General features: G+C 44.0%; 1 protein-coding gene across 4 annotated transcripts in view; it reads left to right on the top strand.

Moving 5' to 3' along the window:
• Positions 1-27,798, top strand: part of SLC44A5 (solute carrier family 44 member 5) — a 187,169-nt gene that overhangs the window by 124,641 nt on the left and 34,730 nt on the right. For all 4 annotated transcript variants that reach the window (XM_045027390.1, XM_045027392.1, XM_045027391.1 and 1 more), the window contains exons 4-9: positions 10,486-10,570; positions 14,423-14,507; positions 17,187-17,315; positions 23,437-23,497; positions 24,676-24,799; positions 26,173-26,256. In XM_045027390.1, coding sequence (XP_044883325.1) covers positions 10,486-10,570; positions 14,423-14,507; positions 17,187-17,315; positions 23,437-23,497; positions 24,676-24,799; positions 26,173-26,256 — 568 coding nt within the window. The remainder of the gene's footprint in view (positions 1-10,485; positions 10,571-14,422; positions 14,508-17,186; positions 17,316-23,436; positions 23,498-24,675; positions 24,800-26,172; positions 26,257-27,798) is intronic.

The raw sequence follows: 27,798 nt of genomic DNA, 5'->3' as shown, positions 1-27,798 counted from the left end.
CACCTGCCAAGCCTCCCACCTGAAGCAGGAGTATCCCACATTTGGACTAGTTTACTTCCCTGTTCCCCCTCTAATGTTCCACCAGCTCTTCCTGCTCCCTGTTCACTCAGCTGGTGTGTTACTGTTCTGTTCCTGTCCTTTCACTGCTCAAACACACAGCCCAAGTGGAGGAGCTGGGCTCAGATCATGGGTGCATTCCTTGTTCTCTTTAATATGTGAACACTTCCCTAACAGGTGAGTGACTTCTACTCTGGATGTTGTCGGACAGAGTATTGGCGCACTGGCAATTTGTAGTTGTGCAGCATTCTTGTGCATTCATATCTTCCTGCCAGCCTGTACAATCTCCCTCCAGCACTGCACAAATCTCCCTTAATCCTTTGGCTAGACTTCCATGGCAGCTTTGCATGTGCTGTTTCCAAACATCATGTTCTGCATGAAATACGTTGCACAAGCCGAGGGAGGCAAAAGATGAGTGGTTGGCCAGATTCCGCTCTTCCCTGACTCTGTGGTCTCAGACAATGGGATCAGTGTGGTGTGTGATGGTGAATTTGTCCAAATAGGGTACATTTGCACATGCCTTGGAATCCTATTATGAAAAAAAACTTCTAACCAAACGCTTAGGTATAAAACATTGAAGGTTTGGAATCCAACCCTGGATCCAGGTCCAAATTTTGTGGCTGGCCACTGTTTTTATCTGTGATGGGTGGATCCAAATATTTGCATCTGAACACCCTATTAAATATCCAAATCTAAACCCCACATGGTGCCTGCTTTTTCTTTGTCCTCAGATTGTGATTCATCCTTCTTATTTTAAATGAAAGATGAGATCAGCATGGGTCCTACTCCAAAGGCCAGCCCTGCTCCAAATGCATGAGTGTCAATAAAGCTCATATGAAGAGAAAATAGATTATAAATCAATTCTCCGTCATGAGTTATGCCTTAAGCATCTCCTGTCCTTTGGCTTACTATAGAAATAAAAAAGTCGATTTCCTTGGTTTCTTGACTATGTGAGAATATCTTCCTCGTTTCACATGGCTGGATAAAGAAAGGAAATACTCAAACTAGGGCTGTTGATTAATCGCAGTTAACTCACACGATTAACTAAAAAAAATCAATCGCGATTAAAAAAATAATCATGATTAATCACACTGTTAAACAATAGAATACCAATTGAAATTTATTAAATATTTTTGGATGTTTTTCTACATTTTCAAATATATTGATTTCAATTTAAACACAGAATACAAAGTGTACAGTGCTCACTTTATATTTACTTTTTATTACAAATATTTGCACTGTACTGTAGTGCAGCCTCTTTATCATGAAAGTGCAACTTACGAATGTAGGTTTTTTTGTTACATAACTGCACTCAAAAATAAAACAATGTAAATCTTTAGAGCCTACAAGTCCAATCAGTTCTACTTCTTATTCAGCCAATCGCTCAGACAAACAAGTTTGTTTACATTTGCAGAAGATAATACTGCCCACTTCTTAATTACGTCACCTGAAAGTGAGAACAGGTATTTGCATGGCACTGTTGTAGCCGGCGTCGCAAGATATATACATTGCAGATACGCTAAAGATTCATATATCCCTTGACGCTTCAACCCATTCCAGAGGACATGCTGATGACGAGTTCTCCTCGATAATGATCCAAAGCAGTGTGGACTGACGCATGTTCATTTTCATCATCTGAATCAGATACTGCCACCAGAAGGCTGATTTTCTATTTTGGTGGCTTGGGTTCTGTAGTTTCTGCATCTGAGTATTGCTCTTTTCAGACTTCTGAAAGCATGCTCCACACCTCATCCCTCTCAGATTTTGGAAGGCACTTCAGATTCTTAAGCCTTGGGTCGGGTGCTGTAGTTATTTTTAGAAATCTCACATTAGTACCTTCTTTGCGTTTTGTCACATCTGCAGTGAAAGTGTTCTTAAAATGAACAACATGTGCTGGTTTATCATCCGAGACTGCTATAACATGAAATATATGGCAGAATGCGGGAAAACAGAGCAGGAGACATACAATTTTCCCCCAAGGAGTTCAGTCAGAAATTTAATTAACGCTTTTTTTTTTAAACGAGCGTCATCAGCATGGAAGCATGTCGTCTGATGGCTGAAGCATGAAGAGGTATATGAATCTTTAGCGCATCCAGCCGTAAATATCTTGCGATGCCAGCTACAACAGTGCCATGTGACAGCCTGTTCTCACTTTCAGGTGACATTGTAATTAAGAAGCGGGCAGCATTATCTCCCGTAAATTTAAACAAACTTGTTTCTCTTAGAGATTGGCTAAACAAGAAGTAGGACTGAGTGGACTTGTAAGCTCCAAAGTTTTACATTGTTTTGTTTTGGAGTGCAGTTACGTAACAAAAAAACCTACATTCGTAAGTTGCACTTTCATGATAAAGAGATTGCACTACAGTACTTGTATGAGGTGAAATGAAAAATACTATTTCTTCTGTTTTTTACAGTGCAAATACTTGTAATAAAAGTAAATATAAAGTGAGCACTGTACACTTTGTATTCTGTGTTGTAACTGAAATCAATATATTTGAAAATGTAGAAAAACTTCCAAAATTATTTAAATAAATGGTATTCTATTATTGTTTAATAGTGTGATTAATCGCAATTAATTTTTTTAATCGCTTGACAACCCTAACTCAAACCCATCACTTGGAGCTGCTATTGACTAAAAATCTGTGGCTCACTTTCTACCCTTCACTGTGTGTGCACAATTCCCACTAGCCTCAGCTGGGCATGCACTTATGTAACCACAGGTATAATTTGGCTTGGTGTGTGTTTCAAGAGGTCTGAAGTGGGGTCTGGGAAAAAGGTAATCAAATCTCCTTGAAAGATCAAACTCAAAGATTTATGATAATAGTCTATCTCCATCCTACTTCAGTGATGGTTGCTGTTGAATGATTATACTGAACAGAAATATTTATTACATGAGTTATTCCTTGCCATAATCGTGTTACCTTTATAGATGATTTGATAAATGAAAGGGGGCTAACTCCCTTTTATGGACACCCAGCCAGCCAGTTAGCTATAAAATCCCTCTTGGTAGCAGTTCTCTATTTGCTTTACCTGTAAAGGATTAAAAAGTCTGACTGTGATGCACAGGTAAAAGGAAGGGAGTGGGCACCTGACCAAAACAGCCAATGGGAAAGCTAGAACTTTTTAAAATGGGGGGGGGGGAAACTTTTCCCTTTATCTGTCTGTCTGTTCTCCGGAGAGAGGGGACAGAGCAGAGACAGGGCTGGGACAATGCTGTAAAAAGCTTTAAAACCAGGTATGACAAATCATCAAATCATACCTTGAACCTACTTATCTGAAACCCCAGATATGTAAGTAGATCAGGGAATATCTAGGAAGTCAAAATTAGGTTTATTTCTTTTATTTCTTATTGGCTTGTGGACTCCTCTGTGCTAATCCCCAAATGTGTTTGTTTTGCTTGTAACCTTTAAGGTGAACCTCAAGAGAGCTATCTTGATGCTTAAGTTTTGTAGTTTTTTTTTTTATTAAAGATCTAGCAAAAAGCCTAAGTTCCAGATGTATTTTCTTTCTCTTTGTTTTTAATAAAATTTACCTTTTTTAATAACAGGATCCGTTTTTTTGTGTCCTAAGAGGTTTGTGCACAAGTTGTTTAATTAGCTGGTGGCAACAGCTGATTTCCTGTTTCTGTCTCAGCTCTTCCCCGGAGGGTGTGTGTGAAAGGGCTTGAAGTAATTCCCAAGTACACCTTTCTGGGTTCCAAAAAGGGGTTTTTTTTGCATTTGGGTGGTGGCAGCATCTACCCATCCAAGGTCAGAGAGAAGCTTTAATCTTGAGACTTTAATACAAGCCTGGAGTGGCCAGTATTAATTTTTAGAATCCTTGCGGCCCCACCTTCTGCATTCGAAGTGCCAGGTGACAGATAAAAAAAGAGTGTCAATTTAACATTTATTCCTCAGAGAACTAATTCAGTCCTTCCTATTTATTTGGGAGATTTGGAGCTTATCAGGGAGAGAACTTAAAAAAAAAATCTACCAGACAGCTTAAAATCTATGGTAGTTTTCATTCAGCAAAATGCATGTGAAGGGCAGTTAATGAATTATCATAGAAAGAGCTCAAGGCTTCAAAGGATGGAGTAATTCAAAAGGAACAAAACTGAGTATGATTTAGATTTACTCCTGAACTGTGGTTCATATACAAACCTGATCACAGCCTCCTGAAGAGTTTCTGGTACAAAGAGAAATCATTTCTCCTCTCTCCCCCGCCCCCCTCCAGTCAATAGCTTCACCATGAGTAGTTCAGATCCTCTTAGAGCAACATTATTATTTGCAATAGCAAATTTCTCCAGATGTCTCTCTTACATTAAAGGAACAATGGTGCTTTTATCCTTTATTGCACTTAGCCAAGCTAAGAGTTATGATTGTGTATCAAAGTTTTAACATAATTTTGTCTTCTAGTAAAGGGTTGATGGATTTAGAGTCTAAATGGGAACTTGAGATCATCATGCTTGTTCTGCATCTAAGATGCGCCTTGCTCTTCATTTAGTTTCCCTCCCCCAGTGTCTATAGCTCCAGCTATGAAAGACTTATTCTTCTAGAACAGAATTCTTCTGATTTGTGTTCAGGGCACAACTGGGGACTAACCACTGGGCTGGTTGGCCACCTGTGAAGTAGTGAACAATATGTTGCTTATGTAGTAGTCCTGCTTCTAGGAATGTTTATGCAACAGCGGTGTCATCAGCATGGGTTTACAAATTCAGTATCGTATGTCCTATTATCTGCTTCACTGCATTTGTAAATTGTTTGTGTTAAAAAGCCATAAGCACAGTTGGGTAGGCCTGTTCTTCCACATATTAAAACATTAAAAGCATACCTTTAAGGGAAACAAAATAATGATATGAAAGTCTGTATTCCCAAGAAGCACACTGTTGAGGGAATGACTCAGATAAGTTAAACAGATTTGCAGTTATTTTTTAAGTGTCAGTGGAAGCTGTTGTTCTAATCACAGTTTCTCCTTGACAAGGAGTTTTCCAGTATTTGCATCCACTGGCTCAACCATACATCCCCCCCCCCCCAAAAAAAAGTATTTGATAAACATTTAAAATGATAGACATTAGCCATTTCTGATATCATACTTGTGTACATCAGTGACAGGATGACATCACTTCAGCAGTCCCGAATGTGGATCCCTGTCTGTCAACTGCTTTGCCTGTGTCATACGCTGCCCCACTGCTACACTGACGGCTGACTCAGCTGGGTTGGTTGATGTATTTGTTTCAGCCCAGCTGTGTATGCCAGCATTCAAACTGTGATTTTACAAGCATCAGACCACGCACAACCTTTTGCTGGCATGAACATTCTATATACTTGGATTCCATTTCATTTAGTACTTGATATTGGGTCACCAATAGGGCAGTGAAACAAAGACTCAAACACTACCCTTTGAGGCTAATTGTGATAATAACCTTCCACTGTCAATGGAGGCTGCTGATTTAGGTACAATTCTACACTGAATAGGCTAGGAAATGGAATATTTATCATCTGGGGTTCTTTTCCCAACATTGTTCTAACTCACAAAGAAAGTAATGGTTTTTCTATCCTGTTTTCTGTTGCAATATTAATCAAATGCTAAATCTCCATCCTCTATAACGGACCAATTCTCGGTTTCTCTCTGAAAATTAGTTGAGATGTACTTTCCCAACTTCCACCCAGCAGATGTGATTTCAAACTAAAGGAAACCAATTTGATAGCAAACCCAGATGCATCTGTTTTCTAAAGCTGTTTTCTAGATAAGAGGCCCAGTTTTGATTCCAGTAAAGTTGACAAGAGCAAGTGTTGACATAGAAAAGCTTGTTTACCATATTTTTTAAACCAGGTTCATCCAACGCTGGTTTAGTGCCCCAATATGACTGAGGCCTCAGGCTTGTAGGAAAGCTACAACCAAGAATCAGTAGGTATGGGCTATTGGAGGAAGGCAACTGGACAAGAGTCCCCAAAGACTGGAAATACTGTTCAGAATACTTCACAAAAACAAAAGTATGAGCAAAATGTTCCAGCACTTGTACCTCACTAATTCCCACGAATGCCCAGGAAGCCCACTGCAAAGGATCACGTTTGGAGAATTAGTGAGTTAATGGCCTATTCCAGGGGTAGGCAACCTATGACACGTGTGCCAAAGCACACTGCCTGGGTCCTGGCCACCAGTCCCGGGGGTGGGCGGGGGGCGCTGCATTTTAATTAAATTTTAAATGAAGCTTCTTAAACATTTTAAAACCCTTATTTACTTTACATACAACAATAGTTTAGTTATATATTATAGACTTATAGAAAGAGACTTTCTAAAAACGTTAAAATGTATTACTGGCATGCGAAACCTTAAATTAGAATGAATAAATGAAGACTCAGCACAGCACTTCTGAAAAGTGGCCTAATCCAAACCCGGTGAAACCAGTGAGAATCATTCCAGTGACTTTAGTGGGCATTGGATGGTGAGTAATGAGAAATGATAAAACAGTAAGGATACATCACAAAATGTACTTCGTTTATCTGTATATAATTGTATTGCCAATGATGTTTCAGTGTATACAAGCATCCAATTTTTGTCATCTGCAAGCTTAATTAGACGATACAAAATCCTCACTGATGAAATTTGGAGATGACACACAAAATGGGGGCGTCGCAAATAATGAAGAGGACAGGTCACTGATACAGAGCCTTCTGGATTGCTTGGTTAGCGGGATGCAAGCAAGCAATAAGCTGTTTTGATACAGCTAAATGTAAATGTATACAACTAGAAACAAAAAATGTAGGCCATGCTTAAAACAGTGACTTTGAAAAATATTTGGGGGTTGCAGTGGATAATCAGCTGAACATGAGCTCCCAGTGTGACACTGTGGCCAAAAGGTGCAATCCTTGGATGCATAAACAGGGGAATCTCATGTAGAAATACAGAGGTTATTTTACCTCTATATTTGGCACTACTGTGATGACTTACTGTGTCCAGTTCTGGTGTCCACAATTCAAAAAGGATGTTGATAAAGTGGAGATGGTTAAGAGAAGAGCTACGAGGATTAAAGGAGTAGAAAACAGGCATATAGTGATAGACTCACAGAGCTCAAATGTGGGTGTCTTGATCACAGTTTATAAACACCTACCTGCAGAAGAAATATTTTATAATGGTCTCTTCATTGTAGCTTACAAAGGTGCAACATGATCCAGTGGCTGTAAGTTGAAGCTAGAAAAATTGACACTGGAAATAAGATGCACATTTTTAACAGTAAGGGTAATTAACTATTGGAACAATTTACCAGGGATTGTGGTGGATTCTCCATAACTGGAAATTTTTAAATCAAGACTGGATATTTGTCTAAAAGCTCTGCTCTAGGAATTATTTGGGGCAAGTTCTCTGTCCTGTGTTATATAGGCGGTCAGGGTAGCTGATCACAATTGTGATCTGGCCTTGGAATCTATGAATCAATTATTTGTAAAAGTAAGGAACAGCCTTAAGGCAAGAAGAACAAAGAATGATCTGTTGCAGGATGTTTGAAAAGGGAGCTGCCATCATAGAGACCACTTATGATGGAGTCAAACATTTTGCTTTTGGACAGACAGCGGTGGGGAAAATGGGTTGCCTCATGGGCCACTAGACACAGGAGATTCTGGATATGTCTACACAACAAAGAAAAACCTGTGGGCTGGCCTATGCCAGTCGACTCGGGCTTGTGAGGCTCGGGCTGTGGGGCTGTTTCATTGCTGTGTAGACTTCTGGACTCTCATCCAGTCCCTGCTATCACAGGCAGTCTCCTTACAGCACTCTGGTCTTTGCTGAGCAGTGGTGAGAAGGTTGATTTGTGTGTGTTCTGAGATGATTAGCAAAGTTATACTGGCAATTTTTGTCTTTTTTCCTATTTGTGATTGATTGGGGTGGGAGGGGAGACAATTGTAGATAAAATATCCTACCTAGAAAGGGGATATTGTTGGCAGTAGCAGATAATTATCTATACCCTGCAGAAGATGTTTTGCTGCTGAAATCTCAGCACTACTTTGAATCTGATTTGACAGACTTTATCCATGCTGCCTTCTGCTATGCTAGTGTGAGGGGAAATACAGTCAAGAAGGGAACAAATGGTTTTTTAGTAATTTTCAAATACTTTTAAAAACTAATTTTTGGCGGTGAAAAGGTTGATAAGAAAACCTGTCTAAAAGCATACACATAAGGGATTAAACCCATTTGGTGTCAGCAGCGAAACTGATCCATTTGGCCTTGTCTTTTAACTGCATGAGATGCAGAAAAATATTAAAGAACATTCCCTATTGTCATACAGTCACAAAGGAGGAAAGCATACAATAGAACATAGAAACAGCCCACTCACTCACCATTTAGATTATTTCATAAGCCAAATTTACATATATCTAAAGATTGACTTTATGGATTCATATAAGGAAGATCGTGTCTAATCCATTAGGTCAGTGCTTCTCAAAGTTGGGCTGCCGCTTGTTCAGGGAAAGCCCCTGGTGGTCCGGGCTGGTTTGTTTACCTGCAGCGTCCGAAGGTTTGGCCGATGGCATCTCCCACTGGCCACAGTTCGCTGCTCCAGGCCAATGGGGGCTGCGGGTAGCGGCGCGGGCCAAGGGATGTGCTGGCCGCCCTTCCCACAGCCCCCATTGGCCTGGAGCGGCGAACCGCGGCCAGTGGGAGCCGCCATCAGCCGAACCTGCGGACATGGCAGGTAAAAAAAAAACAGCCAGGACTGCCAGGGGCTTTCCTGAACAAGCGGCGGACTGGCTTTGAGAACCACTGCATTAGGTTACATTACTGAGTGAAGTCAAAGGGACTTCTCACAGGTGCAGAAATTCCGTACATTGCAGAATCTGGGCCTTAATAGATAAGGGAGAAAATAGAATTTATTTGAATGTCTAGAACATATTTGAAACCAACTAGCAGATTATTTTACAAACTAAAAAGCATGGTGTAATTGAGACATATTAAAATGAATTAAAAACTAGCATAAGAGCCAGAAAAACAAAGAGTGCCAGAAAAATAAAACCATTTAGGGTGAAAGATAACATAGCAAATTCTGAGTTGGTATGCAGTGGTGCAGCTATATTAAAGTCAATGGAGGGTATGTTCTAGTTCCGGCCCATAGTCTGCAAGGATAAGTATTGCATCTACCGTTCTGTGCTTTGCAGAGATTCTCTCTCCATTCCACCCATCACCGTAGTATCTAAGTGCCCCTGCTACTGTAATGACCTTAAGGAAGATTTAATTTCTAGTGTGACTAAATTTAGCACCACAAAATCAACAGAAAAGTGGGCAATTATAGAGGAACAAGTTCAAAGTAATTTGTGTAGATCAGGGCCTAACGTAGCTTCCGACATTCAGTGTACACTCTGAGAGGAGGAAACTAGGGGCTAAATATAACTATAATGGCTATAGCGTCCTCTACACACTACAGAGCAAAGAAAAGGCTGGGGAATGATCACAGTTAATAAAACTAAATCCAGCCACATTTTGCAGCAGTTGTGTTAGTAAGCCAGATCTAGGGATGTACAGGTATAGGACATACTGTGTGGGCTAATATGCTGGCACCATCCTGCACATGTGAGGTGAAGTTCTGATTATTTTGTTATGGGGAGGATATAGATAGAAATTGTGATAGTCAAGGGCAGTCAAAATTATTCAGAACTTACTGGGGAGTTGTGAAGATTTGTCAGATCTGACCTCTGTAGCTTAGGAAAAAATGATACTAATGATGATTTCCTAGTGATGTACTAGATCCTGAATGGGAACGGAAATAAGCAGTTTGAGAAAATGAAATTTTTCAGGAGCAAGAAATCCTCGCCTGAAGTTGAGGAAGGAATAGAAGCAGCATCCTCCAGTTCAGGCTGAGGTTCTGTACTCGTACAGTTGTGTCTCTACTTATATGAACAAATCGGCATAGCCAGCTACAGCGCTAAGAGCTGAGCAAGTGGTTTTATATCCTGAAATGGAGGGGTTGCATCCCTTGTTAATGTGACTCGATGGCCGCTAGATTGTCATTGCCAAATCTTGCCTTCTCGCACACCATGTAACCCCATTCGTTTCAGTGGGGTCGTGGATATAAGCAAAGGCTCAGTTTGGTCTGTAAGGTTTAGCTCCATAACACAGTGTGGCTTTAAGCCAACAAAGCTTTTGCAATGCCTCCTCTTTCTCCTTTTAATAACCATTATTTTCTAAGTGCATTACCTCATATTTTGGCCACAACCCAGGCGTGTGTGTCCTGAAGGAAAAAAAGAGAAATGTTTTACTGTCTGACTGATTCATCCATATTTTATTTTTTTTCATTAAGAAATCTACTGTTTAAGGAAAATCAATTCTCTTCAGAAGCTATTAGTAGAGGTTAAAATAGTACGTGACAGATGGTGCATTTTAATTGCTAGAGAGCTTGAACTATTAGCAGGCTACTGCTGGACATGTGTTAAAAGATCTGTCTATCTCTTTATATATTTGTAGCTTGGGTGCATGGTGACCCCAGGAAGGTGGTCTATCCGACTGACAGCTATGGGCAGTTCTGCGGCCAGAAGGACACCATAAATGAGTGAGTACTCAGAGGATTCATCTGGCTTTATTTCTCATGAGGCATGCATGAGAAACGAGTTATCAGCCCTTGGCCTCCTGGGAATTAAATTGGGAGGCTGCAGAAGAAGCAACCTCCGCCCCCACTTTACTGTATTTATTCCAATTAAGGTTTCTGAAAAGCTCAGTTGATCAGTGGAAATTTAGACCTGAGTTATTCCTGTAATGCAGCTGTTTGCATAGTATGGAGACTGTGACTAGTAAAATACCATTATAAAGTATGGCTTGTGCCATTAAGTGCAAAGAGACCCATATTTTAAAGTATTTTTATAAGAGGTGAAGACTCTGGTTAGCTGCCACTGGTTTTGACTGCTCAGGTTAGGATATTTAACTAATACGCCCTCTGAGAAATCATTTTGTTCATCTCTGGGGAGGAATAACCAAAAGTATGGCAGACTGCTTCTCACTTTGTACAAACCAGCATTTCATGCTCAGCAGGTACTAAGTGCCAAACAGCTGCTCTACTGTCTGCTGCTAGCTACCTGCTGCCTTTATGCTACTAGAGGGAGGGATGTGTGGTCTGAGCTCAGGTCTGGGGACAGCTCTGACACTGACTCCCTCTTTGGCCTTGGTCTTGTGTCTTAACCCAATTTTATTTTCCAATCTCTTAAATGTGGGTGGCAATTCCTAGCTCATCTGGGGAGCTGCAAGGATTAGTTAATCTGTTAGTATCTGTGAAGTACTTGCAGATGAAAAGAGCTATATGGGTCGAAACATTATTTCTATGAAAGCTGGAGCCATGAAATCACATTACAGGAAAGTTTTTTTTTCCTTTTTTTAAGTCTGCATTAAACACCCCTTACTTCATTATCACTGATATTAAATCCAGTTCCATGCAAGCAGCAACCAAAAGCCCACAGTTGATAGCTCTTCTGCTGCCTCTTATTCCTCTTCCCATTCAGCTTGCAGGGATGGAACAGAGGAAGCAAGTGTCCAGAGCCACAGTGAGAGGGGCTTCCACCAGGCCCCTTGCATGGAGGTAGGGAGTAGTGTGGAGGAACACCCAAGATGGTGTCCCCTCCCAAGGCAGGGAAAGGAGCAGAGGAGAAGTCTGGAAACAGTCTGTGCCACTTGCTCTTGCAGATTCCTGCATGGAGCTGGAGAGAGCGGCAGAGAAGTGGCCAGAAGAGTTCCACCTTCCCCTGCATAGGGAGGCAGAACTGTCAGGAGGAATTGCCCCAGGTCAGAGTCCTAGGGGGATCAGGAGAGGCAACTGGACCAGGCACCAACCCTTCCGCGAGCCTGTGCAAAGCACACTTTCTCTCTCTCTCTCTCTCTCTCTCTCACACATACACACATACACACACGACCCATCGCAGGGCTTGGAGAAGCAGAAATAGGTAGTGACATTGGTGGCTGTGGGCTTCCCGCCTTGGGGGAAGCAGAAGGATTCTTTTGCATTCACCCCATTTTCTTTTGTCCATTGTGCATGTTCTATCTCTCTATCTCTGTTCCTTGCTCACTTATTTTCTCTCTCTCTGTTACTTGGCTCTTCCTCTTTACTTCTCCCTTGTATGTCATCCTCCTTTCCCTGGTTCATACAAACACAAATCCTCTTTCCCTCTCTCCTCCCATGCTGGGGAGATTGGGGGGTGGGATATTGCTGCTGAGGCTGGGAATTGGCACTCAGTTTCCATGTTGAGGAGCTTGCTATAAATGGATAAGCCAGAAGTGACATAGGAATATTTGGCCAGTGCCCCCAAGAGAGCTTATGGCAGCCCTAGCATCAGAGGGAGCCCCTCTAAACAACCACAGACCAGCTCGTCTTGACTCCTAAAACTCTGAGGTGGAGAGGATTTGGCTATGTGCTTCACAAGCCCCAAAGACCAGTCCTGGACAGCTGTAGTGTCAAGCATGAGTAAGGAGGGGAATCCCTGATAAACTTTCATCCCTAATGAGAAGCTGCCAAAAGCCAGGGGTCCTGCAATGCCTTCATTGTTCCCACTGACAGTTCCCACATAGCAGACCCCAAAAGGCTGACCTGGAACTGTGGGTTTGCGGGCCTCCAAAACGGGCTTTGACACCTATGTGCCGATTTTCTGTGGAGAGTGGTGGCAATCTCTTTATTGTGACTCTCGCGCCTATATTAATAGCTTCAAACATACCCGCAATATTTGTGGAGAAAGTCGTATTTCAGAAACCGTGAAATGTAAAACTAGGCCTGGATCCATTGATATCTGAAAAAAGAATTGTGCAGCAATGAATTCCGTACAGTCAAATTAATTCCACCTTGTGCTGCCTTCAGAATCCCTCTAGGGGAATTCTGCACCTTAGCATCTCATTGTAATCCACCCATTGATCTCTCCATATAATCTCTAAATTTGTTTTGCCTTATATACAACAACATGCAAGCACAGAATACAATTTATTTTAAAGGATGCAAACCTAACTCTATGTGGCCCCTTTCCTCTGCCATACACACTTAATCTTTGTTGTCTCCTGTTAATGCCAGCAGCCATCAAACACATCAACATGAGAGTAAAACAATGTGTTAATGACATGGGCTGTGCTGAGTCACTCACAAATGGTACATACACCCAGGGAACTCTTAAAGAGCAGTGATATTTCAGCCCAAAATGTTACTCAGTGATTTGAAGAACTAACAGCTAAGGATCGCAAGGAGTGTATGACTATTTCCTTAACTAGTACGTGACTGAACGTGTGAGAGTGAAAACATCCTGACCTTTTAAAACATCAGCCCAGATGAGCTACTCCCAATTTCACAGAGAGTTACGGTTTGCAACACTTACATGTTATGGGCCAGAGTGGGCCTTGAAGGTACAGCCATGCAGTGGGGTGGGAGGCAGCTCTGTTGCAATGAGGGTTCTGGGGGAATCACACGCTGCAGGGGATTTGCCATTACGTTTTGCAAGGCTGAAGCACGCAGTCCTCTCACACCCAGCTAACTTTGCTGCCTAGTGTGGAGGGGGTGGGACTATGGCCTTGTCCATACCTGCTCCCTTTGAGGAGGTCTCCACTAGAGCTGACCGCAGGGCAACAATTCCGTTTCACAGCAACTTTTGAGATTTCAAAATTTGTTTTCATTCCACATTGGAATGAAGATGTTCTAACCAGCTCTAGTCTCCACTGCTGCTGATGCAAGTCTACTGCAGGAGCTGCATGCCCTGGCCACATTGTGCCTGGCCTTTGCGTAAGGATGAAGGGTCAGAAGGCTTTTTCCCCTTCCTTTCCCCCTCATGCACTGCCAGACACAGTCTTGCCCTTACTTCTGACCAGTACTTGGGTTTGTGAAAGTCCCTTTCAGGTGCTGTGTTCCTGTTTTCCCAGGCAGCTGCTTCAGGTTTTGAGCAACAAAAAAACTCTTGTTTGATTTTTGGTGCCACCTTCTGATTAACACAAAAACATCAGCTGGTACAGCTTGCTGTGTGCTGGTAGTAACTTCATATGCTGTATCTACAAAATAGGTTCTGCATATGCAGGTGAACTACAGCGCATGAAAAGGTGGTTTGCCATGTAGAGTGCTAGCCTTCCAGTTCTCGAACCAGGTTCTGGGCCATCTCTAAGAACAAGTGGATGTCAGCTAAGGCTCCTGTGGAGGAAAACACTCCTCAGAATGACGACTCATCAAACAAAGCAGTTTGACTTAACATACATTTAAGCTTGGGCAATTCAGTTTCTGCTTGATTTTCATTTCTCACCTGGGATTTGCAGTAGTCTTTTAGGATAACAATATTTAAAATTGATAGTGTACATTGTAAATCCATATATGGTATGTGAGTACTATGGTCATAAACATAGTATATAAACATCTATACATATTAAAATAGTTTTTTTTATTCCTATTTCTCTATAGGAACAAGACTAGTTTGTTTTACTTTAACATTCTGAAATGTGCGAGCCCAATAGTGCTAATAAACCTACAGTGCCCTACAACACAGGTAAGTGAAATACAGGGAGAAAACATTCTCACTGCCTCTTGCTTATTGGTGCTTAAAACTTGACAGAAGTTATTTGATCAATTAGTTGCATTTTGTAGAATATAGTTTAATCATATTGTAAAGTGCAGTGTGTGTATAGCATGTATCTGAGTATACAGTGTAGCAGAGTCAGTGTCTATTGTTAACAGGGCAGGAGAAAGTAAATAGAAATGCATAGAACTGTTTGTTTTGGATTTAGAGTTGAAAAAATTCCCAGTGTGAGTGTGACTGGATTTGGCTAATTGTCCGTCATGAATATAGCACGAGTGACTGTGCAGCAATGTAGTTTGTGCACATTATTATAGCCATTTTTCAGAAAATCATTTTGACTGGAACACAGATTTTTCCAAACCAGCCATGTTTAAAAAAATGCATATTTTCTTGTTTACAACTGACAATAGTGTTCATTTGTCCAGACACGTTACATGCCTTCTGAGGAATTGGTAGTGATCAATGCGATTGTTTAATGTTAAATAACCCTTAGGTTTGGCTAATCACTTGTTGAATGCTCACTAATCAGTATCCCAGTAGAAGAGAGGCATACATAGCTTGTGTAGACAGAGACTGAGGGCTTGTCAACACTTACAGCATTGCAGCTCTGCCACTGCAGCGCTTCATGAAGATGCTACCTATGCAGATGGGTGAGCGTGTGTAGGAACTCCACCTCCCCAAGAGACGATAGCTATGCCGATGGCAAAAGCCCTCCTGTTGAAATAATGCTGTCTACACTGGGGATTAGATCGGTATAACTACATTGCTCAGGGGTGTTGAAAATCCCTCAGCGATGTAGTTACACCAGCATAAATTCCTAGTGTAAACCAAGTAATATAGTCTGGTCCTGTCACTTTGGTAGAATATTAAATGAATCTCTGTGTTGATTTGTGCCGCTGTGGTCTTGACTTTTTACCTACCCACTGTGCCACAGCCTCTTATGTTCAGGGGACACTGCATAATGTTAACAAATATATAGGTCAATGCTGTTGCTGTTGTGCAGTGCACTCTTGGATTGCGGTTTGTTCTGTAATAAAGTAAGCAAGGTGGAATATTAGTCACAAACAGTTTGTGTTTTAATTTATCTGTTTTCAGGTGCACAACAGATCTGTGAAACTGGAGGGTGTTTTTTCGACCTTTTCTAGTCTTTGGATGATAATTCAGATTAAAGGTTTTAACTCTCTGGCTGTTGTGAAAATGCTGAAGAGCCACTTTGGCTTGATACTTCACACTGTGACTTTTAGAGGAGGTTGTGGTGGTCCCCCAAGCCAGATCATTTACCTGAGTGAGCGCAGGCCTGAGAATCAGGGAGGGCCTGAGTTCTGCTGCCACTGACAGGCCTTGCTAATATTATGGATTTTCGAGGCCTGTACAGACAATGTTTAAATGTTGCCTTGCAACACCCATGCGTGGCAAATATCAGTGCCAGTTTTACAGATGGGGAAACTGAGGTTATAGTAAGTGATGTGCAAACAGCAATTCATTGTCCGAACAAGGATAGAATTCAGATTTCCTCATTCCCGGATCCATGGCTAGTCCACTAGACTCTTGCACCCACCAGGTCCTGGCCTATGAAATAAGATCCCTTTCTGGTATGGACATTCCCGCAAATGTTCATAATGTGGAAGAATGACTTAGGGCACTTGTACACTATGCCTTTGAGGGGAAATTCACTTCCTTCTAGGGTAAGCCTCTGAGGAGGAGGGAGTCCAGACAGGGTAGCTTTGCAGGGTGCAGCCTCTCTAATGGCACTCTGTGCCACAGAGGCAGGCTCACAGGGACATTGAGGAGGGCAGAACATGATCATGGACCCAGTGATCAGGAAGGCCTGCTTAGAGTGTGTGCTGGAGCAACAGTCACTACTCCACACAGGAATCTGAATAGCAGCCTATCTGTGGGTGGATTCAGTCATTCCCAGCTCTTAGTTTCTCAGACACATCTTTAGTTGGGGAGATGTGAATTTCGCCCTTGGCATGTGCACCTGACTTACTTTAACACCTGCGGGAACTCTGTCATGGGTAAAGGGCAATTTACAGTGTTAATTTGGTACACCCCCTTAGAGGCATGTAAACCTAACTTCATTTAGCCCAGCATCATTGAAAGCGGATTTGACTGAAACTACTGTATAAGAGGGTGAAGCAATTTTTAGCTTCATCAGATTTTATTGATCAAAGTTGTCTTGTGTCATGCCACATGTCTTGTGCTGCTGCACTAGCATATTCATATACACAGCTGTCTGTGCTTAGGGGGTTAGATCCAGGCCTTTCTGAGGATTTTTTCATATGTATGTTCAATAAAAAGTTTTAAAAAACAAACTTAAAACTGTACATGTGTCTCAGAATGTATGGAGACCACCAAGACATGTGGAGGCAGAGCAATTGAGAGAGACAGAATTTGGGGAGAGATTTGAAAAGGTCTGTCAAAAGCTCTAAAAACTGTTTTTATATAGAGATTCTAACAATAGACACTGCCCCTTTCTAAAGGCTACAGTAAGCATTGCTCCAGGCAATCTGATAAAACGGGGCACTTTTATAGATGGCCATTTTTTTTCTCTTGCTGTTTTGATAGCATGAGTGGGTTGTTTTGGCAGGGTTTTTGTTTCCTTTTTTTTTTCCAATTTATAATTATGCATGTATTCTTTCCTTACAGCTTTGTGTCTCAAAGTGCCCAGACAGGTTTGCAACATACATAGACATGCAAGGTTCCTACAGACATAACAAAAGTTATTGGGAATACTACAGGCAGTTCTGCAAACCTGGTTTTAATAAGCCTTGGAAGGTGCGTATATATACATACATAAGTATAGATGGGATACATTCTGCTTTAAACTATACATGAGGCTTGGTGTGTGTAAATCAGTCTAATTCCATTAAAATCAATGGAGCTGTGCCAAATTATCTCAACTGAGGAGCTCTTCTGTAAGTATATTTCAGCTTTGAGTTTGTCAAGAGTTAAGATCTGCTAGCCAGACAAAATCCCCAAATCTTTAAGTGATTACTGAAAGCTCAGTTCAATGGAAAATATCTGCAGACTTCCATGCTGTGGATTTTTGGTTCTATAGGGTATGTCTACACTGCAGTGTAAGCCCAGGATTTGTGGGACTCAAGTCAGCTGACCCTGGTTTAGAGAACCCAGGGCTTGAACGCTGACTGTTAACTCTACATTAAGAATTTTCCAACTTGGGCTTAAACCTGTGGCTCTGGCATCCACACTCCAGTGCACAGACCTGAGTCAAACCATGAATATACCAGACTCCCTAGAACTCTCCCAAAATGTGGCCGCTCTAGCCCTTTGACCATGGTGAACTGTCCACCTTGCACATTACAGCAAGCTTGAACAGCTTACCAACACATCCTTCCTAGCTGTCTTTTTGGTGTTTGCGCGCCCAGGTATGGAGCCAGCAACATGCAGGAGACACATTTTCAAGAAATTCTCTTGCATGCACTTCCACTGTCGTGTCAGAAAACAGGCAAAGCTTCTGTGAGATGCCAGTGGACACTTTGGTGGCATTTTCTGACCCACCAAAGGCACCCAGGGTCGGCTCCAGACCCCAGCGTGCCAAGCGCGCGCTTGGGGCGGCCTTTTGCTGGCAGGGCGGCAGGTGGCTCCGGCAGACCTTCCGCAGTCATGCCTGCGGGAAGTTGACCGGAGCCGTGGGACAGGTGGACCTGCCGCAGGCATGACTGCGGAGGGTCCGCTGGTACCGCGGCTCGGGTGGACCTCCCGCAGGCGTGCCTGCGGATGCTCCACCGGAGCCGCGGAACCTCCGCAGGCACGTCTGCAGGAGGTCCCGCGAGCCGCGGAACTGGCGACCGCCAGAGCGCGCCCCGCGGCACGCCGCCCTGCTTGGGGCGGCGGGATTGCTAGAGCCGCCCCTGAAGGCACCTGACAGAGCTTATAGTGGAGCAGCAGGAGGAGGAGGATTCCCAGGCGTGGTAGACTTGCACTGGCTGATGCTGCTCAGTACATTCAGTATAGCCACTGATAACCTCTACATCAGGGGTCGGCAACCTTTCAGAAGTGGTGTGTCAGGTCTTCATTTATTCACTCTAATATAGGGTTTCGTGTTCCAGTAATACATTTTAACGTTTTTAGAAGGTCTCTTTCTATAAGTCTATAATATATAACTAAACTACTGTTGTATGTAAAGTAAATAAGGTTTTTAAAATGTTTAAGAAGCTTCATTTAAAATTAAATTAAAATGCAGAGCCCCCCCCCGGTCCGGTAGCCAGGACCCGGGCAGTGTGAGTGCCACTGAAAATCAACTTGCGTGCCGCCTTTGGCACATGTGCCATAGGTTGCCTACCCCTGCTCTACGTAGACCATCACTTCTGGCACAGGGCCACAAGCACAGACTGGTGAGATCACATCATCATGCAGACCTGGGATGGTCAGTAGTGGATCCAGAATTTTCACATGAGAAAATCTACCTTTCTGGAGCTTAATGGGCAGCTTGCCCCAAGACCCCAGCATAAAGACACCTGCATGAGGTCAGCCTGTCTGGAAGCTGGTTGCTATAACCGTCTGGAACCTGGCTAATCTAGGCTGCTACAGGTTGGTTTCCAGCCAGTTTGGTGTTGGAAAGTCAACTGTGGATAAATTGGTGGCAGAGGTTTCTGAGGCAGTCAGGCATGTGGTTTACCCCAAGGTGGCAGACATAAAATATATTCCTGAAGTAACTGCTGGCTTAGAGAGAATGGGTTTCCTAATTGTGCGGGGACCATTGATGGAACTCATGTGCCCATAGTTTGCCCTCCTCAAGGAGCATGAATACAAAAACACAAAAGGTACCACTCCATTGTTATACAGACCCTCTGGACTGCAGAGGTTGATTTATGAATGCCATTGTGGGTTGCACTGGAAAAGTTCTGGATGCCAGTGTTTTTTGACAGTTGGGAGTCCATATTCACAGACAGGCTGGGATACTATTCCCACCAAATGACACTGTCATAACCGGAGTTACTGGCCTCACGTTATTCTGGGGGACTCCGCATACCTCCTTTTGCCTTGGTTTATGAAACCCTACCATGATTTGAGGGGACTTGGCAAAAGATGGTTTATCAATCAGCAGGTCTAGAATGGTTGCTGAATGTGGTTTTGGCAGATTGAAATCCCGTTGGAAACAGTGTATGAAGCCAAAGCATTCAAATGTATAGTAACTGAACAGCACATGTTTGAATGCAGTGGGCTGACTGGCTGGCTACCAAGATAGCCCTGGAAAATACATCCTTCCCTGAAATGTGACTACCTGTCTGGAATTCCTGCTCAGGAAAAGTTTGTAGCTATCAGCATCCAGGATTGGGTCAGAATCCATGAGGGAATCAGTAGGATGCTGTGTCAGCTTCCACATGTCTTACCCTGTTATGGCTGCTTGCAAACACACAGAACTTAACAGCCTTCCTCCTCTGCCCCTGGCACATTTCTGGACAAAAATTCAAACCCAGGTTGACTTTGGCACAATTGATTTTGTCACCTATGGACTGCGTGGACTGTCTCTAATTGAAATGGACTGGATGGGAGTCAAGCTGCTGGCATACAATCCACCACTAGCAGGATACATTGTGCTAGCAGTTACGTCCAATAGTTTTTGCGTTGGTTCATAGAATGGAAATGCCTCCTATTACTGTATTAATAAAATTAAAATGGAGCCAGAAACTCACTGTGCTCAGGGACAGCTTCTGTCCCTTCTGTGTCTGGTGCATGCTGTGCAGTGGGCTGTTTGTCGGGGGAGGGGGCATCAAGCAGCTCCACAGAGTATGGCCTAGGGTGTGCAGCTGCTCCAGCTCCAAAACCTCTTTTGGGACGGGTTTCAGCAACAGACTTCACTGTCCTCACTCAGCACCTGCTGCTGGCTCCCATCAGTCCCCATCAGCCATTCCGGCTGACCAGGTCATTGTGCACCACCGTTGGCTCCGTGTTCAGAGCAGTGCCTAGCACCTGGTCCAACTCCACATAAAATGGGCATGATGTCGGTGAGTTGCCTGAGGTGCAGTTCTGGTCTCTGATTTCCCCGTACTCAGTCTTGAGCCACTCAGTCCACTCCATGCACTGGTCACTAGTGCAGTAAAGTTGCTACAGTGCCAACTTCTTTGCTGGTATGCATGATCATTCCTGGTACTCTTACTAACGCCCACTGTTGTGCTGGACTCTCAGCAGAGAGTTATCAGAATCTGGCTATGCTCCTGTGACCATAAAGCTGTGTGCTGTGCAAAAGGCTGTTTCTGTTCGGTCTCATTGCAAGCACAGAAGGCTTTCCGATGGCGTGATTGCAGCTTGCTGGCCAGAAATGGATGGAAGGATTAACACTGACTCACCAACCTGCAGGAGGGGGGGCGGGGGGTTGCTTCTATTTTCACTGGAGTCAGCTGGAGATTTTTGGGGTAGAGGAGAAAGGAAGTTGGTCCATGACATTGTGGGATACTTTTGGCAGATTCTCAGGACCTGGGTCGGGGGGGCTGCATCTATACTGCAAAGCAAAAGGGGTCAAACTCTGGGTCCTGGCTTGACTGGGCTTGATCCCTCCGCCCCCACAGGGTCTTAAGACCCTTGGTCCGAGCCCGAGGCTGACAGATTTGTGTGTAGATGGAAGGGGGGCTTTGGGCTCAAGCCTGACTCTAAGCCTGAGCTTACATTACAGTATAGATGTACCCAGAGAAGCCAATTTTCTCCAGTATATAGGTTTAGGGTGCACTGATCCACAGTGGAGGAGGAGAGCTCAGACTAGTACTAACAAGTTCCCTTCATCCTAGAGAGTTTTATATCTGAATCAGCAGGCATTGTAGTAAGTCACCTGCATCTTCTCACTCCATTTGTTTTAGCCAGGGAATTACTCCAGCTTTGCAATAAGATGACCATTTTGAAATACCATGGGTTTGCATTTGAACATACCTTAATATTCCTCCCACAATAAGAACACTTGCAACTGTAACATCAGCCTGAAGTTAAATGTACTAATTATGTTATAACAAACTTTTTTTTTCTATGAGAGACAAAAACATCTGCCCAAGCACCACTGGTTCATAGCCAGGTTTGATGCCTTCTGTTTTTATCTTATTACCAGTGATGAGCTGCCAAAATCTTAACAACGGGTTCCCTATAAAAAGTTCTGATTTAACAACGGGTTCCCTATAAAAAGTTCTGATTTAAGGGATGTGCGACAGCATGTATTTTTTGTACCAATAGGGTTACCATACGTCCATATTTTCCCAGGAGGTGATTAAGAACTGAAAAGCCTGACATGTCCAGGAAAATACAGATGTATTTTAACCCTACCTAAAGTTCTTTTTTAAAAAGATGGGGCTGAACTAGAAATGAGCTCCGTTTCACATGTGAGGGTGGTGATCAGGGACAGTCTCAATTTTTGGGTCTTTTTCTTATATAGGCTCCTATTACCCCTCACCCCCATCCCGATTTTTCACACTTGCTGTCTGGTCACTCTAGGGTGTGCACATGTGTGGGTCCCAGCTGTTCCCTGCCCCCCCCTCATTAAAGCAGGTGTGCAGGGTTACTGCCCTGGGAACTGCAGGGCACCAGTGGATGTGGGGCTGGCTGCAGATAGGGGCGTGGGGCAGGGCTAGCTGGAGGCAGGGAGTGACACGGGCTGGCTGTGGGCAGGTGATGCAGACGGGCGGGCTGCGGGTGGCTGTGGGCAGGGGGTGGCTGCGGGCGGCTGTGGGCAGAGGCTGGCTGCAGGCAGGGGGTGGCTGCGAGCAGGGGGCTGGCTGGGGGCAGGGGCTGGCTGGGGGCGGCTGCAGGCAGGGGGCTGGCTGGGGGCAGGGGCTGGCTGGGGGCGGCTGGGGGCAGGGGCTGGCTGTGGCAGGGGGTGGCTGTGGCAGGGGCTGCAGGCAGAGGGTGGCTGCGGGCAGAGGGTGGCTGCGGGCAGGGGCATGGCTGGGGGCAGGGGCTGGCTGGGGGCGGCTGGGGGCAGGGGCTGGCTGTGGCAGGGGGTGGCTGTGGCAGGGGCTGCAGGCAGAGGCTGGCTGGGGGCAGGGGCTGGCTGGGGGCAGGGGCTGGCTGGGGGCGGCTGGGGGCAGGGGCTGGCTGTGGCAGGGGCTGCAGGCAGAGGGTGGCTGCGGGCAGAGGGTGGCTGCGGGCAGGGGGCTGGCTGGGGGCAGGGGCTGGCTGGGGGCGGCTGGGGGCAGGGGCTGGCTGTGGCAGGGGGTGGCTGTGGCAGGGGCTGCAGGCAGAGGCTGGCTGGGGGCAGGGGCTGGCTGGGGGCAGGGGCTGGCTGGGGGCGGCTGGGGGCAGGGGCTGGCTGGGGGCAGGGGCTGGCTGGGGGCGGCTGGGGGCAGGGGCTGGCTGGGGGCAGGGGCTGGCTGGGGGCGGCTGCAGGCAGGGGGTGGCTGCGAGCAGGGAAGGCGGGGGAGGGGCGCAGATACTCACACGGTGGGAGCAGCAGGACGCAGCCGGAGCCCCAGGGCCAGAGGTCCAAAGAGCAGGAGCAGCAACAGGGCCAGGAGGCAGCTCACATGGCTCTCGCAGCACAGCGCAGCGCCCCCCGGCGGCCGGGAGGAGGAATTACAGGCTTCCCAGGCAGAGCCCATCAAAGCTTCCCTCGCAGGGAAGCCAGTTAACAAGCGGTTCTAAAACCGCTTCTAAATTTAACAACGGGTTCGCGCGAACCGGTGCGAACCGGCTCCAGCTCACCCCTGCTTATTACCATTAGAAAAGCCAGAAGCATATTTTATTCCTCATCCATGACTGTCCAGGGATGCTTAGGTCTTTTGCTTCCATTCTGTGAGTGTCAGGCAGATGCACCAGTCAAATCATGCCAAGAGATTAAGATACAAATGAGGGAAAATGGAACATTTTCTTGATTGTAAAGATTTCTCAGGTTGAGCAGGTTTTATTTGTTCTGCATTGTATTCCCCAATTCTTCTTTGGGTTTATTTTCTTTCAGTCTGTTGCTCAAGTGATCCGTGATGAAGATTGCCCTTCGATGATCATTCCAAGCAGGCCTTGTGAGTAGTTATACTTTTTGCACGTCTCAGCAGAGAATTGGTGTGTATGTTATTAAAGTGCAGCTCCACTCTGAAAGGAGATCCTGACGTTGTCGTGATGGGGCTCTGCATTGGCTGTCAGACATGGCCAAATCAATGTGACACCATGTAAAAGTATAAAGATGTTTTTTTGAACTTCCAGCTGTGAAAACTCAGTCTGGGATCAAGTCAAGCTGGGGTCTTTCTGCCTCATGAATCATCCCCAGTACTGAGGACTCTGCAGACTAAATTATGCCTTCAGAAGCATGAGGGCAAGCAACCCTATTGTCTTTGGTTAATGGCATAGCTGCAGTAAGGGCATAACATGGCTCTGTATTTGAAGTTTAGATGAGTCCAGTTAGGATCTAACCTTCTATAGCTGTACAGGCTCTGCAGGGCTGAGAGGTAAAAAGGAAGCATTGTGTCTCTGAATACATATACTGGGTTCCGGTGCTAATCTCAGTTACAGGAGTGTTTTAATTATTTAGCCACAATGGAACAGCTTCAAGAGGAGACTGAGAAAGCCCCACATCAGAATACTGCTTAGCTGAGTAGTTAGAGCACTTTTCTGATCCCTCTTCAAATCCTTTCTTCACGTCAGGCAGCTGTGGGAATTTAACCTGGGTCTCCCACATCCCAGTGAGTGCTCTAACCTCTGGGCTAGAAGTCATGGCATGGGCAGCAATAGCAGCGCCGCCACCTGCTCCTCCTCTGGCCTGATCTGGTAGATGGCCTCTGAGCACACTGGGCCCCCAAGGTAAGATAGGCAGGGGAGTGCCTACCTTTACTGGATTCTGCTGGGGCTTAGGTGTCTGGACACCTACAGGGAGATGACAGTGTGCATGACCAGAGGCAGAAATTTAGACACGGAAGGAGCTTTTATAATGAAAATTTAGGAGCTAAGTGAGTGTAGGCTACAAGGTTAAGCAGCAGCCAAGTGGGGCTTTTTTGGATTGCAGTGGTGCCTAAAACTGGGACTTAGGCGCCTAGGTCTGGGGTTTAGGTGACTGAATACCTTTGTGGATCTGGGCTTCACTACTGATCTGAAATGATTTACACACAGCTTAGTACGAATTTGATGGCCAAAGACCATAATTTTAAAATGGAGTTTGATAATAAATAAATGTATGTTATTACCCACCTTTTTCATTACTTAACAGTTCTTAAAAGATGCTTTCCTGACTTCTCCACAAAGAATGGGATTCTGACAGTGGCAAATCAGACAACATTCAAAGATGGAAGAGGGAAAACAAGAAATGTAACTGATCTCAGGGAAGCTGCAAAGTAGGTTTTTCCTTCCTCTTGTGCTTTTTCTTTTGTGTGATACCTTTTGTGTCTGTTCCGGGTCAATAAATTAATGTATAGGTAGAAAAGAAATCAAAATCAGTTATAGCAAATGACTGAAATTAACCAACTGAGACATTGTAATGAAGTGACAGAATTGTACTTCAGTGCTTTTAAAATTCTATACCAGGAAACTAGCAAAGGATTTTTTCGTAGAGTGCTTTTCCATGTAATTTGGAGGTGTGTTGTTTGTGACTGATTGTCAGCTTGGTTTTGTTATTTTATTAGTTCTCTCTGTGAAAGGTTAGCTTCACACAGAGCAAGGAGTATAAATTCTAATGCTTCAGGGGACAAGCCACCCGCTAAGGCTACCCCAGCCAACAGTCCTGGGAGCAGACCCTCACTGACATCAATGGAGCTTTGACAGTTTACACCAGCTGAAGATCTGCTCTTTGGTTTTTAATACCTGTCCCAAGGAGTGGGTATCCTAGCCAATTTTGTGAGACTGGTGGCTTGTGGGAACCTCTCAAGCCTCTCCAGATAAAAAACTAGCATCTCCCATGCTGGGCCTGAGCCAGGAGGAGAGGGAACTGCTGGCCAAGAGCAGCTTCTCTAGCTTCCATCAACTCCCCATTCAGACTGGGACCAGAAGGCACCTCCGCTTCCCTCCCCTCAAACCTAGCAATGCCCCCTCTCTTGCCTCACCAATGCTGACTCCAGACCCCACAATTTATCAAAGCCCCCTACTTCAGCTGTCCCCAGCTATCATAAAGCCTTAGCTTTATTTCTTCCTAGCATTGTCCTAGGAAAATGTTTTAATGTTGGCAGCTATTCTGGGGTTAGGAAAAAACCTCCCCTATGGGCAGGTTATTGTTTTACTGTTTGCTATGCAGGGTTTTTTTTGTGGCTTTGGTACTGGTAATGTTAGAGCCACTATTGTATGGCTTCTGGGGGTTTATGGCAGATCTTACTACCAGCTGACTATATTTTTGTGATGTAAATAAGAGATTGCGTCTTGTGATACTAATGTTATTTAGAGCTTTTTATTATATTTTTTTTCCAGAGCTGTACGAGTGTTAACAGTTTGGAGGGGCCTTTCACCCTCAGTGGAATTTCCATCCCTTAATATTACTGTAACTGATGTTCATTTGTGAACAAAACCTGAGCTACAACATTGTAATGTAACTTTATTACTGGCAATGACATTTCAAACTCTGTTTTGCTGAAAAACCAAATGCTACAAATAAATGCATGTTCTAAAAATGCTTTGTGGCATAACTTATATTTTGTTAGTACATTAAGGACCTATTTGCTGCTTAAGTAAGATGTGTAGTATCCCATATAAACCAAACTTTTTTTCTCTTTTGTTTAAGTGGTATCAATAATGTCCTTGATGCAAGATCAGTTGGGATGAAAATTTTTGAAGACTATGCCAGTTCCTGGCATTGGATTTTAATGTAAGTTTATTTACAGATATTGCTGTCTCCTACACTTTGTATCTTCCCAGGTGTGAATGAAGAAGAACTTTTAATTTATGTGTATGTTGACATCCTACTGTTAAACTCCAGGAGTCTCCTGTTATCACATACTTGTATCATGGACTTTTCATAGCTCTTATACACGATGTGAGGCTAATCCAGGATCCTGCTATGTTATCCATAACTGCAGCCTCACATGAGTCTGTGGTAGATCTACAAGAGATGTGGGCATCTTCCCACACGCAAAAATGATGTGGGTTCTTCTCTCTTCATGGCCCATCTGTTTTGTTATTCCAAACCCAAGAATCCTTATGTTAAAAAACAGTTTAGTTTGCTACGTGACAGCAGCGTAGTTACCTGTCATGTCATTTACAAAGTAAGCAAATGAATAGTTAAGGCCATCATAAATCTTACACTGCTAACATAGTAGGTGAATTTATTGTATAAAAGAAATGCACAGTTTATCAACTCTTAATTTGCACCTGAAATAAATTCTTCCTGTACTAAGATCGCAATATAAATTGAACACTAAAATGTTAAAGTAAAAAGAATGACTCTGAAGCTGAAAACTCAAGCACACGCTTAACCTTAAGCCAACAACATGGAAGTCAATGGAACTACTCACAGCATGGAAGGTTAAACATGTGAGAGTCTTTACAGGATCAGTGCCTATATAAATTGCATATTAATGACATCTTGTCAGGCTTGAATGCAGTTCTATGGACAGATATTTGTGTTAAGAACTGTTATATAGTTCTGATAACATACGACATATACCAGATTATTCTAACAGCAATTACAAGTAGTTTCTACAGTCAGTTTATAAATATACTGATAAGTGTACTCATTTTCAGAATGATCTGTACTTCTGAAATTGTTGGATGAATTTTCTTTATACTTTGCTAAAACTTCCTTGTTTGGTTTCAGAGTAGATCTCGCAGTTTTCAGGCTGAACACATTTTCTAGCTATAGAAGATGTCTTAAGGTACGTCTGCACAGCAGTTAAACACCCGTGGCTGGCCTGGGTCAGCTGACTCTGGTTGCGGGGCCATAAAATTGGGGTGTAGATGTTTGGGCTAAGTCCCGAGCTCTGGGACCCTCCTCCACCCCTGCATGGGGTCCCAGAGCTCAGGGTCCAGCCTGAGCCCGAACATCTACATGGCAATTTTAAGCCCTGCAGCCCAAGCTCCATGAGCCTGAGACAACTGACCTGGGCCAGCCATGGGTGTGTAATTGCTATGTAGCCGTACTCTAAGCTTCTTTCTACACTGCCCCAACCAATAGAGGGCAACTTCCTCACATACTCGTAGTGCTTGATTCTGCTCCCACCAAAGCCAACGGCAAGAAACCCCCACTGATGTCAGTAGTGGCAGGATTGGGTCCATTACGCCCACTGAAATAAATGGGAGCAAGATTGGGTATAAAATTATCCACACCTAAAATCATTAATTTTTTTTGTACATCTATAGCTGGGCCATGAGTTTACAAGACTTAACTATACAGGAAGTTTGAAGCTAGAGG

This window comes from Mauremys mutica, chromosome 8, assembly GCF_020497125.1.
Source record: "Mauremys mutica isolate MM-2020 ecotype Southern chromosome 8, ASM2049712v1, whole genome shotgun sequence".
In the NCBI taxonomy this organism is placed as follows: Eukaryota; Metazoa; Chordata; order Testudines; family Geoemydidae; genus Mauremys; species Mauremys mutica.
The sequence above is the reverse complement of the archived record's forward strand: the minus strand, read 5'-3'. Positions and strand labels throughout refer to the sequence as shown.